The 24,747-nt window shown below is 45.0% G+C and overlaps 4 protein-coding genes across 4 annotated transcripts; 2 read left to right on the top strand and 2 right to left on the bottom strand.

The window, feature by feature from the left end:
* Positions 1 to 13,815: 13,815 nt before the first annotated feature.
* Positions 13,816 to 15,130, top strand: BJX68DRAFT_255577 (TauD/TfdA dioxygenase family protein; the record flags this gene model as incomplete). The annotated part of the gene is made up of 4 exons (XM_071043062.1): positions 13,816 to 14,088; positions 14,153 to 14,239; positions 14,538 to 14,882; positions 14,975 to 15,130. 4 exons carry the CDS (start codon positions 13,816 to 13,818, stop codon positions 15,128 to 15,130), a joined length of 861 nt encoding a protein of 286 aa, XP_070898826.1.
* Positions 15,131 to 15,569: 439 nt separating this feature from the next.
* Positions 15,570 to 19,002, bottom strand: BJX68DRAFT_267286 (chitinase; the record flags this gene model as incomplete). The annotated part of the gene is made up of 5 exons (XM_071045782.1): positions 15,570 to 17,478; positions 17,537 to 17,972; positions 18,031 to 18,539; positions 18,600 to 18,726; positions 18,783 to 19,002. The coding sequence occupies 5 exons, from the start codon at positions 19,000 to 19,002 to the stop codon at positions 15,570 to 15,572; spliced, it is 3,201 nt and encodes a 1,066-aa protein (XP_070898825.1).
* Positions 19,003 to 20,115: 1,113 nt separating this feature from the next.
* On the top strand, positions 20,116 to 22,545 carry BJX68DRAFT_276130 (LysM peptidoglycan-binding domain-containing protein; the record flags this gene model as incomplete). The annotated part of the gene is made up of 7 exons (XM_071048014.1): positions 20,116 to 20,594; positions 20,666 to 20,885; positions 20,954 to 21,217; positions 21,307 to 21,354; positions 21,405 to 21,503; positions 21,557 to 21,904; positions 21,978 to 22,545. The coding sequence occupies exons 1-7, from the start codon at positions 20,399 to 20,401 to the stop codon at positions 22,543 to 22,545; spliced, it is 1,743 nt and encodes a 580-aa protein (XP_070898824.1). The 5' UTR covers positions 20,116 to 20,398.
* Positions 22,546 to 22,573: 28 nt separating this feature from the next.
* BJX68DRAFT_267284 (uncharacterized protein) lies at positions 22,574 to 23,685 on the bottom strand (the record flags this gene model as incomplete). The annotated part of the gene is made up of 3 exons (XM_071045781.1): positions 22,574 to 22,807; positions 22,857 to 23,086; positions 23,136 to 23,685. 3 exons carry the CDS (start codon positions 23,683 to 23,685, stop codon positions 22,574 to 22,576), a joined length of 1,014 nt encoding a protein of 337 aa, XP_070898823.1.
* Positions 23,686 to 24,747: the final 1,062 nt, after the last annotated feature.

Genomic DNA, 24,747 nt, shown 5'->3' with positions numbered 1-24,747 from the left:
TGGCTACTACAGGGAGTAGTTATAGTATCTATGAAAGAGATAGTTATTATACTTCTACCTAATACCTCTAGAGATACAAGGACTAAAGGGTATTATATTAGGGTTGACGCGATACTCTGTGCACTTGGAACCAGTTAGTGGCTGTCTACCCACTCATAACACAAGGAAGGCCTCGCGGAGCTAGGTCTGAATAGTAAGCTGGTGGGGATTCCTACTACCATGTTAGATAATATGGTAAAGGATTAGCTGGTTCACCCATACTAACTCTTAGTTTAACAGGGCTTGCGCGCCTGTCTAAGGGTAGAGGCCAGGAATAACCACGGGATTTATAGCTGTATAAGGTTTATAGTACGCGGCCGCGGGCTCTTTAATAAAGTGGGTATTAGCCCACTCTAGGAGGGTACTCCGCGCTGGTAGTATGATATCCTATTATACCCTTGTGAGAGGTCCTTGCGGTGGAGGGGGTCCTGAAACCTAGAAGTTCACGGGGAGCTAGTATAAGGTTAGTAAGGGTATTTATACTTATAGAAGATAGGTAGACTTACCCTATTAACAGGTGCCCGCGTCATGTTCAGAAACATGAGATTGATCCCGCGCACGGTCCACGCAGGGATCTGGGCAGCATGGAGGTGGTTTGGCCAGTGTACTAAATGACCTTACTCAACCATTGTTAATTACTGCGAGACGCGCAGCCCGGGCGGAGGAATAACAGGAGCAGCAGCGGCGGTAGTAGCAGGGGCAGTGGTATTTAACATCTATCTCATAGAACTAGTAAGCAACACAAGCACATGCGAGTGAAACACGCAAAGAAGGCAGTAACATGTGAATAAGCAGCAACATGCGAGCAAGCAGTAACATGCAAGCAAGTAGTAACATGTGAGCAAGTAGTAACATGCGAGCAAGTAATAACATGCGAGTATAGGAAGAAGCTTACCTTGTGAAAGCAGGGGGGGGGTAAGACAGGTGGTTAGAAGAGAGTTATAGAACGAGAGTTATAGTAGGAAGCAAGCTAGTATTTATATTAGGGTAATATTACTAAAGGCAGCTATAACTAGTATTTACTAGAACCTTCCGTTTCTTTACTATAACCCGGAACCTTCTAAGCCATAATATTATATTCATCTCACTAATTAGTGACTTCTGCAACTCTCATAGGACTGTGAGAAGATAAAGGAAGCAGGTATAAAGGAACTTAATAACCTCGCGGGCGGAATCCTAATGTTACTAAGTAACTAATAGCTTCATATGAGGGTTGGTTCCTAACACCCTCCTCATGACGAGTAACCTGACGCCAGTATGGCCAATGGTGCCTTGTAAGGAGTTTAACGACCTTGTGGGCAGAATCCTAATGTTGCTAAGTAATTAATAGCTTCGTGTAAGGGATAGTTCCTAATACCCTCCTTGCAAAAGGCAACCTAATACTAGTATGGCCAACGGTACATTATAAGGAAGTGGTGACTTCGTAGGCGGAATCCTGACGCTGCTCCATAGCTAATGGATTCACGCGAAGGATAGGTCCTATAGTTATAGAACCTGCGATTCCTTGTCTACTCACGGGACTATAGGTTAGTTATAGGAGTATAATACCTTTTTCCTACTTATAAGCTAGAGATTTTTTCCCTAAGGGGTTTTTAGCGCTTGTGAAAGGTTTTTTAAAGGTTATAAGCAGGTCTTGAGGGACCAAGACCTTAAGAGGGGGGGGCAACTATAAGACCCTTACCACATGTATATAGGATAGCTAGAACTTCATAGGCTGAGTTAGCCCCTGGCTGACTCAGCACATGAAAGGATATCCTCCCTTTATAAAGGTAGAGACTTCGCAACTTAGTGTTAATCTATGATATTAACCTGACTATTGATTTACACATGGATTCTACCATTTATATCTCTTATTAAGTGCCTTTATACCCTTTCACACTTATCACAACCCCCTTTAGGCCTCAGGTCCTTATAGGTTTCTAGAATAGGTCCTAGAATTAACTATACTCTTCTAGGATTATTAGTTCTATCTTAGCTTCTGTATTAGTTGCTATAAGCGCCTGAGTATTCTCCCTATTCTCTTTACCTAAATCGTCTGTTTTATTAATATAGATTGTTTCACTATATCTTATTATTATACTAGTGCCCTAACTAGGTATTTCCTTCAGCTATACTTGTTTAGATAGTCATAAAGTTACTACTAGTACTTGTAAAACTGGACTTTCTTCCAAGGTGATATAATCACTCTTAGGGATTAACCTCCCTATAGGTTACTTAGTATCCTGCCTCTAATTAGTAGGCTATGAGGCTCCAGCCCTAACTAGTGCCTATTTCTTTGGGCTAGTTCTCTATTAGATTATCTTAGTTAACTAATTAATATCCATGTTATGATCCTTAAGCTATGAGATCCCTAATACTATATTATATTACCCTAAAGGGAAGACATTAAGACTTAACTTATTTTATTACTCTTTTACTACTAGGGTTATAACTCCTGATTTAACCATGAGTATTTAAGGCCCTAATTCCTCTCTACTTAGCCTGCTAATTAGCTTTAGTTTTTCTTTCTAAACTCCTTTCAGCTCTAGTTAGTCCATGTAATCTAGGCTGATAAAATTACCTATCACACCTGAATTAATTATAATAAATACTGGTTTCCCTTATGCCCTTGCTGTGAGCTTGAGGTGTCTGCCTTGTCACGTGGCCGCAAGGGTAGTAGTGCCCTAGTTTGGCGCCTTCTCATGTCATGGGCGGCTAGGCATGTACCTGCCTAGCTTGGCCTTATAGTAGATAAGATATTTATTATTATAGCACTTGGTCCAGTGTATGAACAAGTGCTCTGGGTGTTGTTAATATCCTTAGCATAAGTAGTTACTTCATTAGCACGGACATTCATTATTTATATAGATGATATTAGGCCGTTTTAGTCAGTATTTAGTAACATCCTTTAGGTGGTTATGGGTGAAGCAGGTGTTATTATAGTATACAACCTATAGGAGCCCTACATGTTCTCTATAGCTCTATTACCTGTATCAATATTCACACCATGACTTATTATATGGTCTGTGTGCTTCACTTCCCTAGAGTCACTTATAGCTGAGTTATTCCAGCTCCTTATAGTAGTTACTATTTCTTTACCCACAGGTTTAATACTAATCTGGGTGTCAAGCACATTAAAATGTGTGCTCCTTCTAGGTACTACTCGTGTAGTCCCAGCACGTGAGGTTTTAGTGTGGATAGTAGGGAACTAGTGCCCTTAGTAATATTAAGAGCTTAGCTAGGTCCTTAATAATATTATTAAGGACTCTATTAAACTACTTTACTGCGGTTTCTTTGGAAACTTGATAGAGGTTTTAGTTCGGGGTTACAGGCCACTTGGTAGATACCTCCCTATAGGGTGTAGGGCCCTCTACCTAAGTACTATAAGATTTATTAAGTAGGTTAATGACTCTTTATATAAAAGGGTTAAAGCTGTGTACTATAGCTTAAACTAGCTTATATTAAGTGGCTTTATTTCTATAGGACCTACTTGTCCTCTTAGTCTCTTAATCCTAGAACGAGGTTTTATATAGTAAAATATTCCTAGACTAAAGTTATGTAGTATCAGACTTGTCTACGTGCTACTAGTATGGTGGTGGTGGTAACCTTATATGATTATTATTCCTGTGAGGGTTGTTATTAGTATTCATACCCACTATTCCTCTATGTTAGTCCTCTGTTGGTTCCTACTATAGGAGTTTAGTAGTACCTTATTCTTGTCCCACTAAGCCGTACTAAGATACCCTGGCTAGGGGTACTATCACTCCTATTAGTAGGATGTTTCCTTAATCCCCTGTCATCCTTATAGCTGACCGCAGGTTTTCCGTCACACTTTGCCTCCTCAGGGTGGTATCCGGGCTTTGTGAGGTAGTGGCTGTGTTATAGGCTCTTCTAGCCCTTCCTAGGGATAGCTTATTAGGTCGTGGGTGCCTATAGGTATCCTTATCCTCTATCTCCCTGATAGCCCTGATTATTATGATCTCTTAATTAGTCCTAAGCTATTATTATTGTCTAGAACCCTAACTAGGTTTTTTAGTCTTATTTTTATATTAGTTATAATTATTTATTTTATAACCTAATTTACTATAGTAGAAGTATAGATTCTTCTTCTAGTAGTAATCCCTTTCTATCTTTAAGAGGGTCGTGTTAAGTTCTATAGGTTGAGGTCTATAAGGGTTATAATAACCTTGGTTTCATGGCTGGAAGTGTTGTCTAGTATTAACATGATATCCTCCTCAGTGATTATTGCCTTTATAGAACTAAGGGGGTCGGTACTTACTTTAATACTAGAAGTGACCTCCCTTCCTAGCTTATAGATCCCTAAGTGTATTATTAATTTATATTACTTACTTAATTATTTCTTTAACCGTCTTAGGTCTATCTATGGTGGCTATTTTTTTAAGGATCTTCTACTTAAGACCTTCCTTAAACTAACTAATAAATGCCTTGTCCTCTCACTAGATGCGAGATTATAGCTGTGTAAACTAAGATATATACTAAGACATATCTCTAGTTTACTTAAGCTATCTAATCTCTTATTTAGTGTTCCTAGTGGTGTTGACATCCCTAAAGGTATCCTCTAGGTACTTCTTAAAGATACTATAATCTCTAAAGACCTCTTTGGTGTCTTCTACTAAATTATTATAGTTAGTCGTCTAATACTCCCTAATAAAGGGTTTAAACCATTTATACGCGGCTCTAGTAAGATAAGTAGAAGTAAAGAGAACTTTATCTTTATCCCTTCTAAACTTGTCCTTGTTAACTCTAAGGTAGGTATCTATCTAGGTCTACTAGTACCTTAACTTGGATCTAGTACTATTAAAAGGCTCTGGTGCCTTAACCTTTATAGTTTTTATAGTAAGTTAGTTCTCAAGTCTATGGACTTGCTTAATAAGCTGGTTAACCATGCCCTGGGTGTCCTTACTAGGGGTGTTGTTATGTTAGTTCAGTTTATTAGTAAGTTGGTTAATAGTCTAGGCCTGGCTGTTAAGTTACTCCTACATAGTTTGAATAATTTACTAAAGCTGAGCCATGTTGCTGACTTTAGCTAACTAAGTACTTAGTAGAGCCATAATTACTTTAAGTTAATCCAAAGACACTTCGTGCTAACTAGTGATTAATTTATTATAGAAGGTTAACCTTTTAAGCCTTCCTAGACCCTGGGATCGTCTTGACCTAAGCCCTAGTAATAGATTAACTTACTTAGGTTTACTTAACGTCCAACTAGTATGGAGACTAGTCATAGTCAGGATAGCTAAGGTGTAATAAAGCAAGGCTAGCCTCTACTATATATAATAAAGCCTGTTAAGAAGTACTAGATAAAGTATTATTATAAGAGTCTTAGATTAGAATAATCTAAAAGTAGTACTTAGAATAATAATAGTATTAATTATAAAGAATAAGTAAGACTAAATATAGGTAGGTAATAAGTATCCTTATATATCCTTCCCCTATATACTATTCTAGGTACTATCCTATAGTCCCTCTAGTAGTCTCTTATAGACCGGGCTATATACCTTCCTATAGTCTCTAGATAATATATATATATGACTTATTAGTATACTAGGTGTAGCTATTTCCTATATCTTCTACCTAATTTAGAATTATACTTTATTAGAACTCTATTTTTCCTAGGTTATAGTTTATAGTCCTTGTAGGTCCTATATCCTAGGCCCTTAGTCTCCCTAGGTCCATAGTCCTAAGATCGTGATCTAGGCTGGTCTGTAGTCTATAAGGGTCCTTAGTCTTTGGCTGTTAGTTATTAGGTATTTATGGGTGCTTAGTTTCTAGGTGAGCCGTGTTATATAATAGCTTATCTTTAGCATAGCTTATAAATACTCAGAGTCATGCCTGTTAATACTAAAGGTTTATAACATTATTACAGCAGTAAGGTTATCACAAGGTGAATATTAACCATAGTTAATATTATTATGAGTATAATATTATTCTGGGGATAATCTTATTATTAAGGAATATTATCCACCCGATAATGTTCCGGCCGCTGAGCGTTCTGCCGGTAGAACGTCTGACCGCTTGGCTAGGTTCATAACAGTGTTAAGCTATAAAAGATGTATAAAAGAGGAAGGAGGAGCTATATACTAATTAATTTAGAAATGAATTACTAGGGATTAGGAAGACTAGTGATTCTTCTTAGGTCTATTATGTACAGCGATGCTAAGAGAGTCATTTGGGGTTGGGCCTAAAGGGGTTAGGCCCAAATGGGTCGGATCCCGAGCGGCGGTCGCGCGGCCTTCTGTCGGGGCTGCCTGAGGCACCCGCTGTGACAAGGTTAATCGTGTAGAGAGAGTCTCCAGGCTATGTAGAGAGTTAAAAATAGTAATCAAGGAACTTTAGTAAAATAAGGACCTTCTTAAAGGAAGATATCTTACTAAGATAAAGGAAATACAGACTAAACGCGCTACTTTAGACAGGCGGGAACAAGGTACAACTAATATAATGGTGCATGGTGACTAAGAATGTCTAAATAATATTAATAAAAGACTTAAAAAAGTCGTCTATTATTTTAACCTAAGGGTCCCGAGCAAAGAAGAAGGTAAGGGAAAAGAGAGAATACTAGAAGAGTGCCTGGAGCTTTCTAATTCAGACGAGGATTTTATGGAAAGCGTGGTAGCTGTGAATACAATTAACTGTCTATTAGAACACTTGTGAAGTGTTAGTCTTTATCTTCTGATCTAGCTCACAGTACAATACCTTGTTCCGCTCCCATCCACGTGATATCTTGGTTGGTAAGGCTACTGCTCTGCAATAATAGCCGGATGGCATCGCTTTGCATCAGCCTCTGAACTCGAAATGATTTCCCAAGTTTAGTGAGTCTCTGGAGCCGAGAAGTAATTATAATAGATCTATGATCAGCCTTTGGAAAGAATTTATAGATATTATATCTATAGTTATCCTGATCTTGGTCTAAAGAGTATTAGTTAATATTGTTAAAGATAATAAGCTATCTGGTGTTACCTGGTATTGCTAGCCACTGTAGTACTTGGCTGGCTCTCTGTTCTACTTCTTCCTTCATGGTCGTAGTGTTGTTTATAGGCTGCCCTGGTATCCGAGGGAGGCAAGAGCTTAAAGATGATACTAAGGCAGATTGATCTTTGCTACTTAGCTAGAAGATTGATGTGAAGTTAACTTTGTGTTTTCGTGTGAAATAAATAGCTAGCTGCGTTTTCCCTATCCTACTAAGACCATGGAGAACGGCGACCTTTTATGTTTATAAACATGCTGGTTATAGATAATCTTATAGATAGTTTAGTTCTTCCTCTTATCTGATAAATCCCTCAATTGCAGAAACCCTGGCAAGGGCTATTAGGATATAGTAATTGTTGGCTTCTAGAGAGGGAATACTTAGTATGACGGATTTGATTTGGGAGTGTGAACTAACCTTTCCTAGTAATCAGTTTCTAATACTCCAAGAATGCCTTCCCAGTCGCTGCTCTAGTTGCTGCTGCATAGCCTTGCCATGTCTTATTTTTATGGCTGTCTGCGTAGTCGCACACCCCCTTAATAATAATACATGACGTGGTGTTCTAGACCCCTGTAGCTTCCATCTCGAATCTGATCACGCCCTCTGACTGGACTAGATGATCACGGTGCTCGCTGGACTTTATTATAGTATTAGTAGAAGCAACTATCCTAATATGTATAGTTGGTTGGTAAGTCTCTATACAGGGTTAGCGTCGACAGAGACGGTCCTTAGCATAGCCAAGTAGGATATAGGGGGTGTCTAGAGCTGTCTGGTAGATATTATTAGAGGTTTTATCTAGATAAAGACATGAATAAGGTAAAGTTAAGCTGTAGTGCTTGTGTTAGTATGATGCTTTATATAGCACATCATTAGCTGAGCTCGGCCGGCACTATTGTGGCTATAATTCCTATAGTACTTGAAGGTGACGTAGCATCTTTGTTTTGAGGTCACTACGTGATTATTATGGTTAAAGGCCTGCTAGTAGTGACTAGATCTTCTAATCTAGTCTTCTAAGCGTGTCCTTCACACCCGTCTTCTAGTTAAATCCATGCTGGTACTACCTACCAAAGTCATACTTAATTACCGCATCACTTACTATCACATCACCCAGGAATACTTCCTCCTTGGTTAGTAAACATAAAACACCACTATAGATACTAATAACTAGTGCTAACTAGATCTTCTAGTAGCTGATTTTTAGGCTAGCTACCACGCTTGTAGCATTTCCTTTCCCCATGTATAATATAAGGTAGAGAACTATATTATGATTCCTAATCCTTCCATTATAGTATGTATTATCGTCCCCGGACTGTTTCTTGTAGGATTCGCTTAGCTAGTTATAGGTTTCATTGAAAAGTGCTTCAACCACGTCTGCCTCGAGGGTCAACGCGCAGATGATCACAATCGCAAAATCGTCTTGACTGGAGGGGCGCATCTACGTAAGTAGAAGCGATAAATCTAACAGTTCAAAGCGAAGATTCGGTTAGCCTTATTATCACAAATGAAGCAATGATCGATGGCTGTTGTTAAGAGCCAAAGAGAAGACACTGGTGAGCTGAACACATCACCTTGAGCCTCACGGCCTGTCCCGTGACATGGTTCTTCGCCAACCAGATATCTGCGTTAGCCGCATGAAGGAGGATAAGCACGAAAGGACGAGCAACCTGACCTGCGATCAAGATAGAACTTCACATCCATTGTTAAAGATATTGTCGCTCTGGTCTTTCCAATATCAACCCAAAACACGCCTGAGAGCCAAGTCCTTTTCCTGAAAAAACGGAAAACGCTGAAATCAAGGAGGAAAGAAACATTACCTGGGACGTCCAGACCTTCGGGGACGCCCGTTTCCAACACGTGACGGACAGTGTCTACGGGGGACGATCTGGACAAAAGGATAAAAACGTTTTTTAACCGTAAGCACTAGGATTCTGCCAGCAAAACTGCATTTAGAACTAGTTGATTACGTACAAGATGACTTGCTTAGTTTCACCAAACAGTTACTTGTCTCGAGCACCAACGTAGAGGTGCAAGTCTCACTCGAGTGTTATACACAGGGCCCATATAACTAGGCAAAGAGAAATCCACGTACCTGATTATACTTACCAAGCCAGTTTAATTTATTGAAAAGCAAAGATAGAATAAAATAAGGTACGTATCTTAGAGGATAATTAGATTACCCTCTTTACCCTTATCTAGATCCAAGTTGATTGGATTTTCCTTACCATCACCCTCCTCTAGGTCTAAGTTAATTAGACCAGGACGGTGTCCTTGAATCCCCCCAGGTTGACCACTAATTGCAGGTTGTACATAACTGCCAGCCTGACCTTGAAGGGAGCACTGGAGTGCCTTATCTAGCTATTTATAGTTAGCGCAGCAGCCCTTAAAGAAGCCTGGAACCCAGTAATATTCAGGGAAGATAGTCTGACCTACACGTTCCTAGCAGAACGTATAAGGCTGAGTATAGACTATCCCCCTTAACTAGATAAGTAAGGCATTGATGTACAAGTCTCTCTTACCATAGATCTGATAAGCATTAACCCTGCCAGGGGTAAAAGCCACACCATGACCTAGAAGGTCCAGCAAGCGCCTCTATATATTATTTTTCACGTACTCTACAAGAAGATGACCCTAGACGGGGAGAATAGGGTCCTGATTCACTAGAGTGCTGGCGTACAGGCGAACGAAAAGCATCTCCAGCTCCACCAGGCTCATAGGGTGATTGGTGGGCACGTTAATAGTATTTATATTCAAACGAAGACTATAGGCTTTGTATAAGACGCTCAAAACCTATAGGGAATCACTCATTTCGTATGAAAATGGGTTAGCAGAGGCTTTAAGAGGTGGAGAAGGTATTAGAGGTAGGATAAGCTTGTATACCATGGTAATAATAATAGTAGTATTAATAATAAGGAAGATGTAGAAGAAAAGTAAGATGAAAGATAAGAAGTTCTAAAAGGGCTTCTACTTTATATTATTACTTAGTCGTGGGTGAATTAGTAATAGAAAATTAGTGATAGAATACTAAAGGCAAGCCACCTTACCAAGCTATATACATGGCTGTGAAGAACTTTATTTACTTTCTCTTTAGGTACAAAGCAAAACAAGTTTAAAAGTAATTTAAGTAAGTATTAAAGCCCTCTGTACAAGCCATTGATTCCTCTAACAGTCGAGCATTGAAGCTTGTAGACAGTTGATAGTCAAGTATTAATGCCCTCTATACAAGCCACTGATTCCTCTGATAATCGAGTGTTGAAGCTCGCAGATAGTTAATAGTCAAGTATTAAAGCTCTCTGTACGAGCCGTCCCCTAGATTAAATCTTCACGCTTAGCTAGGATTGGGATCCTAAACTCTGTAGAACGATTAATATCCTCTTATTAAAGAACATGGCGCCTCCTTGTATAGTATACCACACTATCCTCCTCTTTAGGAGCTGATAGTGAATCTAATAGCTCCTAAAGGTCCTTATTAACAACCATATCCTCTTCAGAGCCAGAGGTTGTTGTTATACAAGCCGGCTCTGTCTTGACTAGATATGCGCTGTTGATATTCTTATTAGAAGCCTTGGTGGTAGCCTCTTTTAGTATAATAGAGAAGGAACATTTCTAGGAGATACTTTATACAGGGCTAGTCTCCTACTTAATCTTGGGCTCTAGCTTAACCTTTAATTTTAGCTTAATCTTAGGCTCTAGCTTAACCTTTAATTCTTGCTTAATCTTAGGAGCTTGAATAGAGGGGTCTTAGATAAAGGAGGTCTAGACAGCTAGAGCTCGTATAAATAGTGGTTTTTATTTTTTAGCTGTTATCTCTGCTTCTAGTGAGCTTAAAGGAAGAGTTTAAAGAATAACTACATGTATTCCCTTCTTCATATTAAAATACTAGAGGATCTTATTTACTGATTATAGTACATCGTACGAGTCTGGAAGATAGATTGGCCCAGAATATAGCCCCCTAACATCTATAGCAAGATGCAAGCTATCTGTCTCTTATACTATGTATGATCTAAACTCTTTAAGTAAGAAGAGCTTAATAAAGTGCTTATATAATAAGACTAGCACTGGTTGGATATAGGTAAGAGTACTCTCTATATATTATAATTAGTAATAAAAATAAAGTAAAGGCAAGGGTTTTTACTTAAGTTATTTATAGATATAGGCTGTAGTATCCTATTATTCTCCTGTTACTATATAATCTAGAAGTATATAAGGACCTTATTAAGCCTTCTAAGCTGCTACTGGGTTTTAGTATAAAGAATTGAGTCTTAATAATACTACTCAGACGCTGTAGTATATTAATTAAAGCGTTTTGGTTGAGATAAAGGTGTAGCAAAGATTTAATTAGCCTTTTAAGGGCTTAGTAAAGGTGAAGGGGAAGAGGAAATAGTAAGATTAAGTACTTCTACCCTATCTAGGATAGGTTCTAGCTTTGTATAATGTATAATAGGAAGAGGTTTTTATCTATTTATTCTTTTTTACCCAAGGTAGGGCGGATATATATATATTATATGTAAAGGAAAGTAGCGGTGAAGGAGTGGTTAAAAATATATAAAAATTTTCTATACTAGTTCTCTAGTTCCTCTAATTAATCCTGATTATACTCTATATTAACCTCTTATACGAGCTCAAGATCCTCCTCCCTATTCTATTATGGAGCCCAATTAAAGGCCCTAGTTAGAGGTTAAGATAGTTAGAGAATTAGCTGGGTTCCAGCCTGAATATAAACCTGAATCCTTGAACGAAGCTCTAGATAGATTATATGGAATGGAGTAAGTACATGATCTCCAGTAATAGGTGGTGGTTATTAGGGATTATATAATAGCTGTAGTAGCTGGTTTCAAGTCCAAGAATAAGTTTCTAGAGGTAGATATTTATTAATATCCCAGTCCTATACGTCATCCTATAGGCGCTTAAATAGGTTCATATTAAACTAAATTCCCTAATTCTTAATACTAGTAGCTGGGAAGTTATAGTTCATATATAGCTTCCCAGGTATAAGATATGGACGATTTAGTTACTTATGAATAGAGTACTGGTTCCATGTATGTACGAAGGATCTAATCTGAACTTGAAGAACTGGCATGTAGATTATATATAGAGTAATCTGATTACTAAGGTTATTAGGGGAGAAGTTCCCCTCTTCTTAAAGGCCACGAAAATATTCCTAAGTCCTTAATTAGTTATTATATAAGGTAAAAGAGTATATCCTTACCTAATATTAAAATAGTATCCTATGTGTTAGTTAAAGCCACCATGCCTTAATCCACTAATTAGCCGTACTTGTACTGTACAGATAACAGTCTCTAATATAGATTTCTAGGTAGAGAGACTATTAGGGCTTGTACTATGCTTTAGTAAGAAGAATTATCTCTATACTATAATCAGATTATACGAAGCGAGACTGCTGCTATGTGACCTCAAGTGTATTAAGGAACTATTAAAGTATACTAACTACTATATAAGAGCTAATGCTAATATATATCCAGATAATATAGCAAGAATAAGTATTAATTACTGTATATATCTTAATACCGTACGGGGCTAGCTTGAGATAGCTATTAATTAACCAGATGAAATTTAGCTCAGGTGTAATATAGGCTCCATAATAACATTAAAGATCCTGAAAGCGTTGTTGTATAGTAGTAGGAGTAAGCTCTTTATATAAAGAGAATAGTCGATCCCTAGTATAAAATATTAGTATTTATTTACTAGTAAACTAGAAAGAGTTTACCTAGCTAATAAGAATCCTTGATTCTTAAAATATTAATAAAGCATTCTCCGGTCATAGCCCTTAATTTAACCTGTAGTAAGGTCCGTACGAAGTTGATTTAGTACTTGATTAACCTCTGCTTGATCTGTAACTATATTTATTATATATTAATAAAGTCCTAGTTGGTGTTATATATATTTTAATATACAAGCCTTAATATCCCAGCCTTCGTATTATAGAACATGAAGTATTTTAACCTCTAATAGGCCAACCTGGTACATAAGGACCTTGATTCATGCGTGAAGAATTATATACTTTAATACTGTACGATTCACCTTCCGGATACCCTATATTTAAAGACGAAGTTTAATAGTTGTATTACTAACCTGGATCCTATATTAATTATAAAGTAATTTAGTAATATCCCAACAGGAAATATTTATATAATAAAGATGAGAGATCTCCTCTCTATAGGGCTCAAGGTTAATAGATGGCCGAGGCATTTTTATATAATTATATAAGGAAGAGGAAGAATATAAGCTTGAAGAGGCCTAATAATTACAAGTTAAGCGGTTGGATGGGCGGTGTACAGCATCCTTACGGTTAAAAAACGTTTTTATCCTTTTGTCCAGATCGTCCCCCGTAGTGTCCGGGTTGACTGTCGGACCGGCTGGATTGCCAAGCACAATGCCACAGAATTCCGCGCCGCAAAAGCACGCCGCAGCTCCATCTCTTGCACAACCACACGACTAGCAGCTGGAATGTGGACCACCGTGCGTGCGCAGTGGCTTAGAAATATCGGCCATCGTGATCGGATCCCTGCAAGGCGAGATTGAGAACATCACCAACCAGATGAACGCGATGGAAAGAGTCAAAGAGGGGTAGTGAGGGGTATTGTGGTCGCGCAAGGAGGGCACTGGTGATGCGCCATGATGTGTGGTGATAGTGTGATCGCCGGCCAATTCGGAGGATCGGCTGGATCAGCATTCATGAGCTGTGGTGGGTGTGGATGTGCGACAGATAAGACCCGCCCAGCTTGCCCGCATTTGTGTAGCTTACCCTTAGGGATTCAAGCAAGGAGACGGTCAGGAAACAAGCATCGAAGATAATCATGGCCCCCGCCCCGATCGACTTCAGCATCACCGACGTCGCGGAGCCGTGCAAGGACACCCTGGGCCTGCCCCTAGCAACGCGAGCTCGCCTCGAGAAGGCCGGCATCGACCTCTCAAGCGGCTACCCCTACCGCCCCTCGCGTCCGCTATACCTCGATGACGTCTACCGGATCCGCGACCAGCCCCGCGAGCACGTCGACCCCAAGAAGAAGGCCCTGCTTTCCGCCGCGAAAGAGGTCATCCATCTCACGAGGCATATCGGGACGGAGATTGTGGGCTTGCAGTTGAAGGACCTCACCAGCCAGTAGCGGGACGAGCTGGGCCTTGATTACCAAGCACAGTGTCATCTTCTTTCAAGACCAGGATATCTCGCCACAGCAGCAGATGGAGCTCGGGGAGTATTTTGGGGAGGTGGAGGTTCATGTACGCTGCCTGCCCATGCCCACCTATTTATACACGATATCCATCACCACGCATGCATACATGAATGACTAACTAACTAAATCACCTGTGATGACAGCCCCAAGTCCCCTAAGTCCCCGGCGTCCCAGGGTACCCATGATCTAGCCCGCCCTGCAAGCAACCAAGAACCCCGCTGGATTCTAACACCTAGGGGGCGCCTCCCGCCTAGCACACGGACCTCATGCACGAGCGCCAGCCTACAGGCGTCACGCACCTGCATAACGACACCATCCTAACCCTAGGCGGCGACACGCTCTAGGCAAGCGGGTACGCCACCTATAAGAAACTCTCCCCAGGATTCTGCAAGTTCATTAACGGCCGCACGGCGATCTACCACTCCACCCACCCGTACCTCGACCGCGGGAATCCCTCTATAGGGCTGAAGTATATCGAGCGCGAGCACCTAATTATGCGGGTGCATCTAGCGACCAGGTGGAAGGTGCTCTGGGTTAATCAGGCGATAACGGATCAGATTATAGGGCTGGATAGGGCGGAGAGTGATCTGATTCTAGGGTATTTATATAATGTGTATAAGCGCAGTGTGGATATCCAGGTGTGGTTTAAGTGGACGCCAAGGACGAGTGCGTTGTGGGATAATCAGTACGTCTTCATTTCTTCTAATGTTGAAGAGTGTTCGAAGGGGATTCGAGGTTATGTGCTAATAATGCTAGGATCACGATCCACAATGTGAGCTAGGACTATGAGGGCTCCGAGCCGCGACATGGGACCAGAGTGACGGCGCTGGCGGAGAAGCCCTACTTCGATCCCAAGGCGAAGACCAGAAGGGAGGCGCTGGGACTGCTGGGGAGCGATGAGATTGAGGAGCTGGAGAGTTTGAGTCTTACGCAGTAGCTGCCATGTATCTATGTACAGTCAGCCTTGAAGCAAGTTAATATCGACGATACAATGGGACTTGGATGCCTTCGCAGAAGGGGCGGACATTTCATAGAACCCATCTACCCGGCCCTTGCCTATACTCATACTCTGCCCGGATGTGAAACCAGCCAACTGGGGATTCTAAACTGCCCTGAGATACACGTCGCACGCCAAGTCTGATATGATAATCCTGTCAAAGCTACTTTAGTTACTCGGGGCTTTATCTCGTTCAACGTTTAACAACCGCATGCTATGTTGAGAGATTATCAACAGCCAACGCGCAAGACTATGCTCAAACAATTTAAATTTCCTTAACAGCCCACGTCCTCTCTCCATCGCAGTTCGTAGTTCGGCACAAGCAGCTCCAAGAACAACAAGTTCTCGTGGCGTTAGCCCGTCCAAGATATTTCCAGCTCTACTGCGCACCTAAATTGTGGTGATGGTAGTGCTGATGGTGGAATGAACTGGTCGCAGCCGGCAGGGGCAAAGGAAGAAGAGACTGCTGCGTGTCTGCGGCAGGGATCGTGGTCGGAATCTCGGGTGTGACGTGGGTGGTGGAGATCGTGGAACTCGTCGACTGCCCGAGGGCCTGGCGCTCTTCCTCACAGGCTGGGGATGTGCACTTGATCAGACCAAGGCTCTCATAGAGCTCCTCGGGCGTGGCGCGACGGGACGAGTTCCCATCATCAACAACAAGGTCGGCGGGATCAAAGTCCAGTGGAAGAGTTGGGACATAACCAGCCGTCGGGGGTACGTCTGCGAGGAGGTCAAGGATGTCTGACCCGTCAATAGCCCCCTCTGCCCAGCGTTTGGCCGGCTTGTTGCGTGGCTGCGTCTTGCCCGACACGAGTGCCTGATCCGGTTCCTCCGCGTAGTCGGCTGTCTTGTGCTGCTTGTTGGTTTTGTACCACGGGTCATCCCATAGAAAGGCAAACCCCGGGTCATCGGTGATGATTGGGAGGCAGGGGTTGTCATTGATCAGGTCGCCGTTGACCTTGGTGAACTCCATGACCATTGCGGGTACTGTGTAGATTGTAGACACCACCTCCGTACAGGTCTGGTCGTCTATTGGACCACCCTCGGTCTTTGTTTCCTTCTTGGGCTTCCCACAGATCCCCCTCCAGTACTGACCAGCGCCCTTGTTCTGGGACTCGGGCAGGAACCTTAGATACTGCTGATAGGGAGAACCCGCAGCTTCAACGAACCTGATCGGGGGGTACTCGTCACGGTTGCATTTGTTCTGTCCCAGGTTCTTTGGAAAGTTAGGTATCCACTTCAGCCATGATGCGTCATGCTCGTCATCCCATTGGGATGGGACTGCGCGGTTCGTCTGTGTGAGTGGACATGGAAACGTCGTAAGGTCCTGCCTGGACATGACAGAGCTGTAGTGAGCACAGGCTTGGGGGTACCTGGAGCCATCACACGTGACAGTCTTGGGTGACGAGGTGACGCTCTTGACCTGGGTATGGGTTGTTACCGTGGCAGTGCACGGCTTCTCCGCCTCAGCCGTGTAGGCGACATTGTTGATGGGCACAAAGCCCCTGTATCGCTCGAAGTGTCCCGGGATGATGTTGGGAATATATCGGGCCGCACCGACCAATGCGAGGAATGTGAGAACGGACAGGAAGCAGGTGTAAACCTCCCCAAGAGTGGTATCTAAAGTCGGGTCGTCTTTGAATCGGGCGACGACCGGCCCCAGCACGCCCTGCCCTCCACTCAGAAGGTTGTTGGCGTTGGTATTCGGGCACGAGTAGTCGTGGCTGGCAACAATCTCCCTGCAGCAGTAGCTCGAGAAATGCCCCGACTTGCATCCCGTCTTTGCGCCGCCAATATGAGTGTTCTGTCCCATGAGGATGTGGCCAATTGGGCAGGTCTGCCCACAGCCCTTGGGCTTGCCGTACCACTGGCAGCCGTAGCCGAGAACGTCCGACTGCACGCAGAGCGCACGATTATACCCGTTGCCACCCCCATGGCAGCCGTCAGCTGCATAGGCTCCCCGGTCCGAGTCATAGACCTTGCCGTGGCCGAAGGTCCAAGCGTAGTACCCCGCGGCGCACTTTGGGGTTGCAGAGCAGTCGGTCCAGTACGAAAGCAGGGGCACCGAGTTCTGAGTGCTGATAGCGTTAAGCTTTGACAGAGCAAAGGCTGGATTCACCAAGACTTTGTCCCCCAGGTTCGCGAGGCCGCCCATGTGGAGGTTGACAGTGGCCTGCTTGGAGACATTGTCGTCCATGTCTATTGCCCACACCATCCGGCCGCCCAGGCATTTGTCGTTTGCGAATGCTCTTTTCATCTCGAGAGTCTCTGAATCATCGTACGATACCCTGTCGGCAACGAGAGATTAGTCTTCGCACACAGATATTGGGTGCCAGTCGATCTTACCATTGATTGTTATCCCACACAATGTATTTCACACCAGCTTGCTTGTCAAGAACAGGTGTCAGATCATGCTGCCTTATTATCTTCTGGATCTCAGCGTCTGATAGAATACCCCTTGTATCCGTGCATTCGCCAGGGTCACCCCCTGAGGCGTCATCACCTTCGCGAAACGGGCAGCCGGGGGTTGTACATGTTGGATCCACCAGCGTAAACGAGCGGCCATAAAACGCCTCGCCCAGAATCACTTTATGCGGGTTGATCTTATTGCGCCAGAGCAGATCCAGTCCCTCGCTGATCTCGCTCAGGTTCGTGTGCGGCTGAACAACGGATTTCGTCCAAGGACTATTGCCATCCCAGGTGCCGTGAATGTCGTAGCTCATGAAATTGAACCAGTCCACGTAGGGCTCCATACCAGCAAGGTCAAACCCTTTCAAGTACCCTAAGCCATGTTAGAATGGACAATAACCCCTCGGTGTGACATGGATCGCGATTCGTACAGTAGGAGGACGGTAATGTTACAGTAACGCCATAGACAGTTCCACACGCTGCTTTGAGCTCCTTCAGGAAGGAGACAAGATTAGCGGTATCCGCTGGGACACCGTCCCTATCATCGGCAGCAGGATATTCCCAGTCAATATCAATGCCATCGAAGCCGTATGTTCTCATGAACGAGATAGCGGACTGGACGAAGATTGCCCTATTCGCCGAGGTGCTCACCATATCCGAGAACGACTGCCCACCAGCATCCCAACCACCCACGGAGATATAGACGCTTAGGCCAGGAGTTCGCTGCTTAAGGCTCGTAAACCGGGGATACAGATCTCTATCATAGGAGTTCATGACCGCAATCCGGTGATCGGATCCGATCAAGGCGAAAGCGTAGTTCAGGTGTGTCCAAGCCCCAGCGACGATGTTTTCAGGAGCCCAGGCGTTGCACTTACGTTTGTAGGACCAGCTTTGATAGTAACCGATAATCTTGCTGTCACTGCTGGCCCCTCCACATGAGCTAGTAGTCAAATGTCAGTGACAACGCCTGTACTATAAGCTCTCGGGTATCTTGACTCACGGCTGGGTGACTTTGTCACATCCTGTTAGGCAACCCTCGCCGCAAAAGTCTTCCGTGGTCCCACAGAATCCGTATTCCGAGCAGCAAACGTTTAGCGGACAGTTATAGCTATCAGGCTCGGCATATGCTGTGCCATGAGGTTATTAACGCAACATTGCTAGCCTTTAGGGGAACTGGACTCACGCCCGCATTCGGCCTTTGCGTCGCAACTACTGGTGCAGTTGCCTTGGCCGCAGAATTCAGGCCCAAACCCACAGAAGCCGCTGGTACTGCAACAGCCCGAGGTACAGCTCTGAGTTGGGGAGCATGTTCCTGAGGAGTCCGCGTTGCTGATGGCCCAGAATTGCCACGAGAGGCAAACGAGCACGGGAAGCGTTCGACGGGATAGAGGGCCAAAGTGCATCTTAGCAGGCAGTAAGGTTGTTCCGGATCACTTCGCAACAGAGCAGGGAACCTGGAGAATGACCATCTCCGCCCGTCCCGGCAGTCTCGAGATATGTAATGGAGGATTTCTCGCCTCCAGCGTGGAGCTAAGAAGTCTGTCCCACGCTACTACCCGCCAGGATTTCACCCCTTGACAAGCATTGCCCTAGTGTTTCTTGTTGTTACCACGGGTTAGCGGACTGATGGTCCTGTGATTAGACGAGCAGGGCGAACCTGGTTCAGGATCCGGCCCCCGGCACGGTCCGTCCCAACACGAGCGACAAGACCATCAAGCATCGAGGAAGCCTTTGTCGTGCCATGGCATGTTCGCTAATGCACTTGATTGTGCGTGGAAAAGGGCGACAGGCCCGAGTCAACTGTTGCCCCTTCATCCTCCATCTCCACGAACGGAGCCCCGGACGAGCTCACTCAAGCTTTCGGGCCGTTATAAGGCGAGAAGCACATCCTGCCATGGCTCAGTCAACTTCCACCAAATCTCTCTTAGAAACTGCTGGTCTTGTCTTTCACAATCACCGGGCAGCCGTGCTCATACGCGCCCTCGGAGATCAGCGAACATACGCCCAGGCCGCTCGAAAGTTAAACCAAATTAGTTGCCGCCGAGTTCATTTCCCATGAAACATGGCGCATATAGCGACCTCTCTGTTGGGCGTTAGACTTTACATTAGAGAACAATTCTGTCGTATACCCAGAGCAGAGTACGTACCTTGCAAGATTCAATGAGGGCCCATTGATCTCCAAATCGTCGCGTTAATATCTCTTCCAATGAGCAGAACCTGCTTCGCATCGAGGGGGGTGGTTCGTCTACCGTGATAATCCTCAGCCGTGTCCGAGATCGCTTTGGCCACGGGCCCATTAGCGGCACAGAGTCTGCTGGATCTAGCACATTTCACATGGACTTCGGAGCGATCATGCCGCGCCTAGATCGATTCAAGGCAAGACAAGCCTGCCTTCCCTTTCATTGGTGGCTAGTCATGCAGGGGTTCACTTCTTAGCGCCGAATGGGCTACTCGGCAGGCACCAGTCGAAGAATCACAATCTCACACGGATGTTTCCCAAATGTCTCGCTTAGGAAGTTTCTTAAGCAACGCGCCAATACCCCCGACAGACTGAGAGCCAATACCACCTTATGATATCAATTGTCTTTGTCCTGGGCCCCCCAACCTCATGTATCTTCCAGCATCGAGAGCCCTGGCACTCAAAGACCTGTTAATTCCTTCATCAAAGCAACGACAGAGGATCAGGTACTTACCTCTCGATTTCTTGTCCTCTTCCTGCCGAAGGTCGTTGATGATCAATCGGCAGCATTTGCCACGGACTTATATCTCAACTTCTGCTTTCCCCGCCCTGCCCGGACGATGAGGCTGACTTGCATTGCCGTCGCTGCCGTCGTTGCCTTCGGCCAGCGTGCCCGTGCTGCGACGCTCTACAACGGTCTCCAGAAGACGGTCTTGTCTCCTGACATTAGTGTTGCGTGCGATGCAGCTTTCAACACGAGTCTAAACTGCCCAGAGAATATTATTCAATACGTGACATACCCCATTCAAGCCGTGAGTACGTAGCACAGCCCCCAGCCCCTGGGCCCTTGAGGCAATACTGTTCGGGATTGGCGACTGATCTCTCAGATTGGAACACATCATGGCTGGAGAGTTTGTGCACTCCTGCGTGTGGTGCATCCTTGGACGAGCTCTCCACCGCTGTCACCAGCGACTGTGAGGGTGTGTTTATAGTGGATAGCCAAAATTGGACTTTTCCCGATTTCATGAGCCATTTCCGATACAAGTACGACCTGATCTGCTTAGCGGACGAGGAGACGGGCGACTTCTGCCTTGATGTCGAGTCCAGGTATGTCAATATGCTCAATTAAGCCTTAGACAGTCCCTACGTACATGCGGTACTGACGGCTCCCCGAGTTGGAATATCACTACAATGGACCTTGCACAGGAAGCCACGTGGCCAACTCATACAGATAAGTGTTATTTTGATGTTGCGAATGGCCACTGGGGCTATCAGATTGACGTCGACGGCACCTGCCTGGACATATTCGACTTTTCGTTTGCAGATGCCAGTGACGAGGCTGGGATTCCAAACATGGCGGCCGCGGACTTCTTCATCACCAAGCCCGACCCGATCGATGACGATAACTACGGCTGGCCCGAGCCTTTGGAGTTTGACGAGTACCCTCTGGAGATTCAGTGCTCGTCCTGCTTCCTGTGAGCCGCTTGTCCGTGGACCGCATTTCGTCCCCTCTGCTCATTCCTTCTAGGAAAACATTCAGGTATGGATTAGAGAATGCCTGGGGCGATGTCTGGGAGTAGGTCAGCTCGAGTGTCATAGCGGCGTTTGCAGCTAACATGAACCCAGTAATATTACAAGTCAGATTTGGGCCAACATGCAGTTGAACTGTGGATGGCAAGATTTGACAATTACCCCTGCAAACGACTACACATCCGACGAGTTTGAGTAAGTCTAGGAGAAGCGACTGTTTACTAGACGAGGACTAAATGCTGTTACAGAGATATTGAGATCGACGTGAGACCAGGGCCGGTTACTACCACCTGCCCCCAGACTCTGGACATAGCAGGGTCTATCGCTATGACTTGCCAGGAAGCATCAGTATACTTTCAAGTCCCGACCGCTGGTCTAGTCAATCTGAACAGTGCTCTCCACTGTCGCGGACTGACTAACACTACGCTCTGTGCCCCGCTCTCCTGCCCTATTACCGTCGTTGATATTGAAAGCATTAATATGGATATCGCACAGTGGGTCGCTACCTACGCCAACTTTAGCCTCACACAGTTTTACAGCTGGAATCCATACCTCGGGCTTGCAATGGTAGCGAACGGAGATTCAGTATGTGCTGGGTGAGTGGCGGGGAATCTATCTCGCACAATGTGTGCTAGAAATTGTTCATGATCACTAATAACTACGCTACAGACCGCCAGGTGGTGCATATATTCCTCCTTCAGCAACTGTCGCTACCACGACCACGAGCCCTCCCACTTCCACTTCATCATCTTCCAACACCGTGACCTCAACCTCCTTTGTATCTCCCCCGAGTCCGACCACTTCTGGGACGACTCCGTACTGTTACGAGTGGTACACAGTGCAATCTGGTGATGGTTGTGATACCATCCTCCCTAAATACGGCCTGTCGCTGGCTACCTTCATTGCTCTAAACCCATACGTTGACAGTGGTTGCAGCAATCTATGGCCAGACTATAGCTACTGCGTTTCGGGGTTGACTTCCCCGGAAAGCACCAGTAGTACGAGCTCTACGAGCGGCACCGGGACTACCTCGGCGCCTGTTGCCACGCCTACCCCCACGCAAGGTGGGATGGTCGGTGGCTGTACCGGCTTCTACCAGGCGAAGACTGGCGATGGCTGCTGGGCGATTGCCACCGACCACGGGATCACGCAGGAGAGATTCATAGACTGGAACCCGGCAGTTGGGTCAGACTGCGCCGGGCTCTGGCCGGACTACTGGTATTGCGTGGCTGTATAGATAGCAAAGTGGAACTCGGGCTCGCGCTTCATTCACCAGGGCCGTCAATCTCCTCTGCGTAGACTGGCTTCCCGTAGGTGGCGATTGCATCTGCCTCCTCCTTCTCATAATCGACATCATAGTCATCTGGCACCTCATTCCAGGCATGGATACTTTTCCCAATCTCCCAGCCAAGTCTGCTGCCCACGCGCCTCCACTTGTCCTCGCGGAAGTTGTCCGGGTAGCCGTATTTCTTTTGGAGGATGTCCTTGACAATGGCGCCCTGGGAGAGAGATTAGCAATTATAGCTTTGCTGCGCAGGCACGGCAGACCTTGGTCTGGCTTTCCTTAAACAACCGACGATATCCACCGTAGTTCACAGGGATGACATCCAGAGAGCAAATCCTGTCCAACCAGGCGGCAAGCCACGTCGGGGCGTGGTGCGGGTAGTAATTGCGGTAATAATCCTCCTCTCCGTACCGCAGCTCCGGCTGGTAGTCATAGTCGTCGGGCGCACCGGGTCCGGGAGGCCAATCGTGGAAGCCCTCAACGCGGATACTGTCTGTCGCGGGAGTCAGTACAGCAAGAAATTCGACGTGGTTACGACATACTGCTCTTGACATCCAGAATTATATTGCTTCCTTCGTCGCCCTCACAAAGCAAGGCGACGTCATATGGCAGGAGGTGATCGAGCCTCGGCTCTTGGAACTCAAACAGGCTCGGGTCGCGCCCGCCGCGGATCTCGTCATCCTCGAGATAGACCATCGCGCGGGAATCAGGATAGAACTCGATATCCTTTGTCGTTGAGTAATCACAGATGTACGGAATCCGCTTCATGAGCGAAACCACCGCCGGGTCGAGGCCAAGCTCCTCGCAGAGCGCCTCGTTGATTGCGTGGCCTGTATCCTTGGGCGGCCAGACGAGCTCCCAACGCTTTATGTAGTTCAGTCGCAGGTATGTACGGTAGATATCCTTGATCAGTTGGACGATCTCGTCTTCGTTGTATGGCGAGTGGCCCGCGTGTTGCTGGGTGTCGTCGACTCGCCCGTTCATCGCCATGGGTCCTGGTTCCGTGTTTGGGGAAGATGTATTCCAGTACCGGTCTGCTGCTAGGGCAAGAACTAGGATGATGAGAGGCAATAACCATGAGATGCTGGCCATGTTTATGCACGCTGGTGGTTGTGTGGAACTTGGCTGAAGTGCCGGGAGGGGTGACACCCGACTTGGTGCAGCTGTTTGTTGTGTTTGTTTCTTTGCAACAGGTGTTACGACGCTAGCCTCTGTTCGGTGATTTACACATGGATTCTACCTTTTATATTTCTTATTAAGTGCCTTTATACCCTTTCACACTTATCACAACCCCTTTAGGCCTCAGGTCCTTATAGCATGTTTGGCCGGGAGAGCTCTATTGACATGAAGGAGGTGTCTACCTTTTGCGCCTCTTATCTTGCTATTTAATGCTAATATGCTTCTGAATCACTACCTTTTCCCTTGTAACTAGGCGGTAAAAAGGATGGATCTCCTCACTACCCACCACGTCTTTGGCTAGCGTGCTGCTTCATTATTTCTAGGGTTATCATAATGTCTGCTGCTCTCGCTTTCAGCTCTTGGGCGGTCCGCTAGATGTCATCGTGGTGGGAGTAGTCTAGCTAGTATTTTATAGCTGTGGTCTCTAGTTAGGGTTCTCTATTATAGTCCAAGCATCTTGCTCTGACCCCTAGTGAATAGTAATGTTGCTCATGTTCGCCTATATAGTACTTATACCATGCTTTCTCCTAACATGACTATCTAAGATGTCCAAGGTGCTAGTAGCAGCGGCACCTCTTTTGCTTGATCTACTAGCTCTTAATGCTTCCTATATAGTATTACCCCACTATAAGCCTATTATTAATAACCCACTCTACTACCTCTAGCAAGTTAAACCAGACACCTTATGATCCTGATGCTCCAAGGGTTTCCTTAAGAGCTAGGTAATGTCCACGACCTAGTAACCCTTAGAGGAAAGGCTATTATTATCTATAATACTAGCTACCCCTTGCTTCTTATCCCTTGTTAGGTTAAAGCCCTCTATTAGGGTACTAATAAGCTATGACCCCAAACTAAGATATTACTAGTCTAGTGTTATTACCTAGCTCCTATATCTATTCTGGGCTGTTCTAGGCCATCTCCTTTGGTTGTACATCACGAAATTAAATAATATACTTAGTTTAGTGGTTCCTATCC

Source organism: Aspergillus pseudodeflectus, assembly GCF_044049435.1.
Source record: "Aspergillus pseudodeflectus strain CBS 756.74 chromosome Unknown BJX68scaffold_23, whole genome shotgun sequence".
Taxonomy (NCBI): Eukaryota; Fungi; Ascomycota; class Eurotiomycetes; order Eurotiales; family Aspergillaceae; genus Aspergillus; species Aspergillus pseudodeflectus.
Note: the sequence above shows the minus strand (reverse complement) of the source record. Positions and strands in the feature narration are given on the sequence as shown.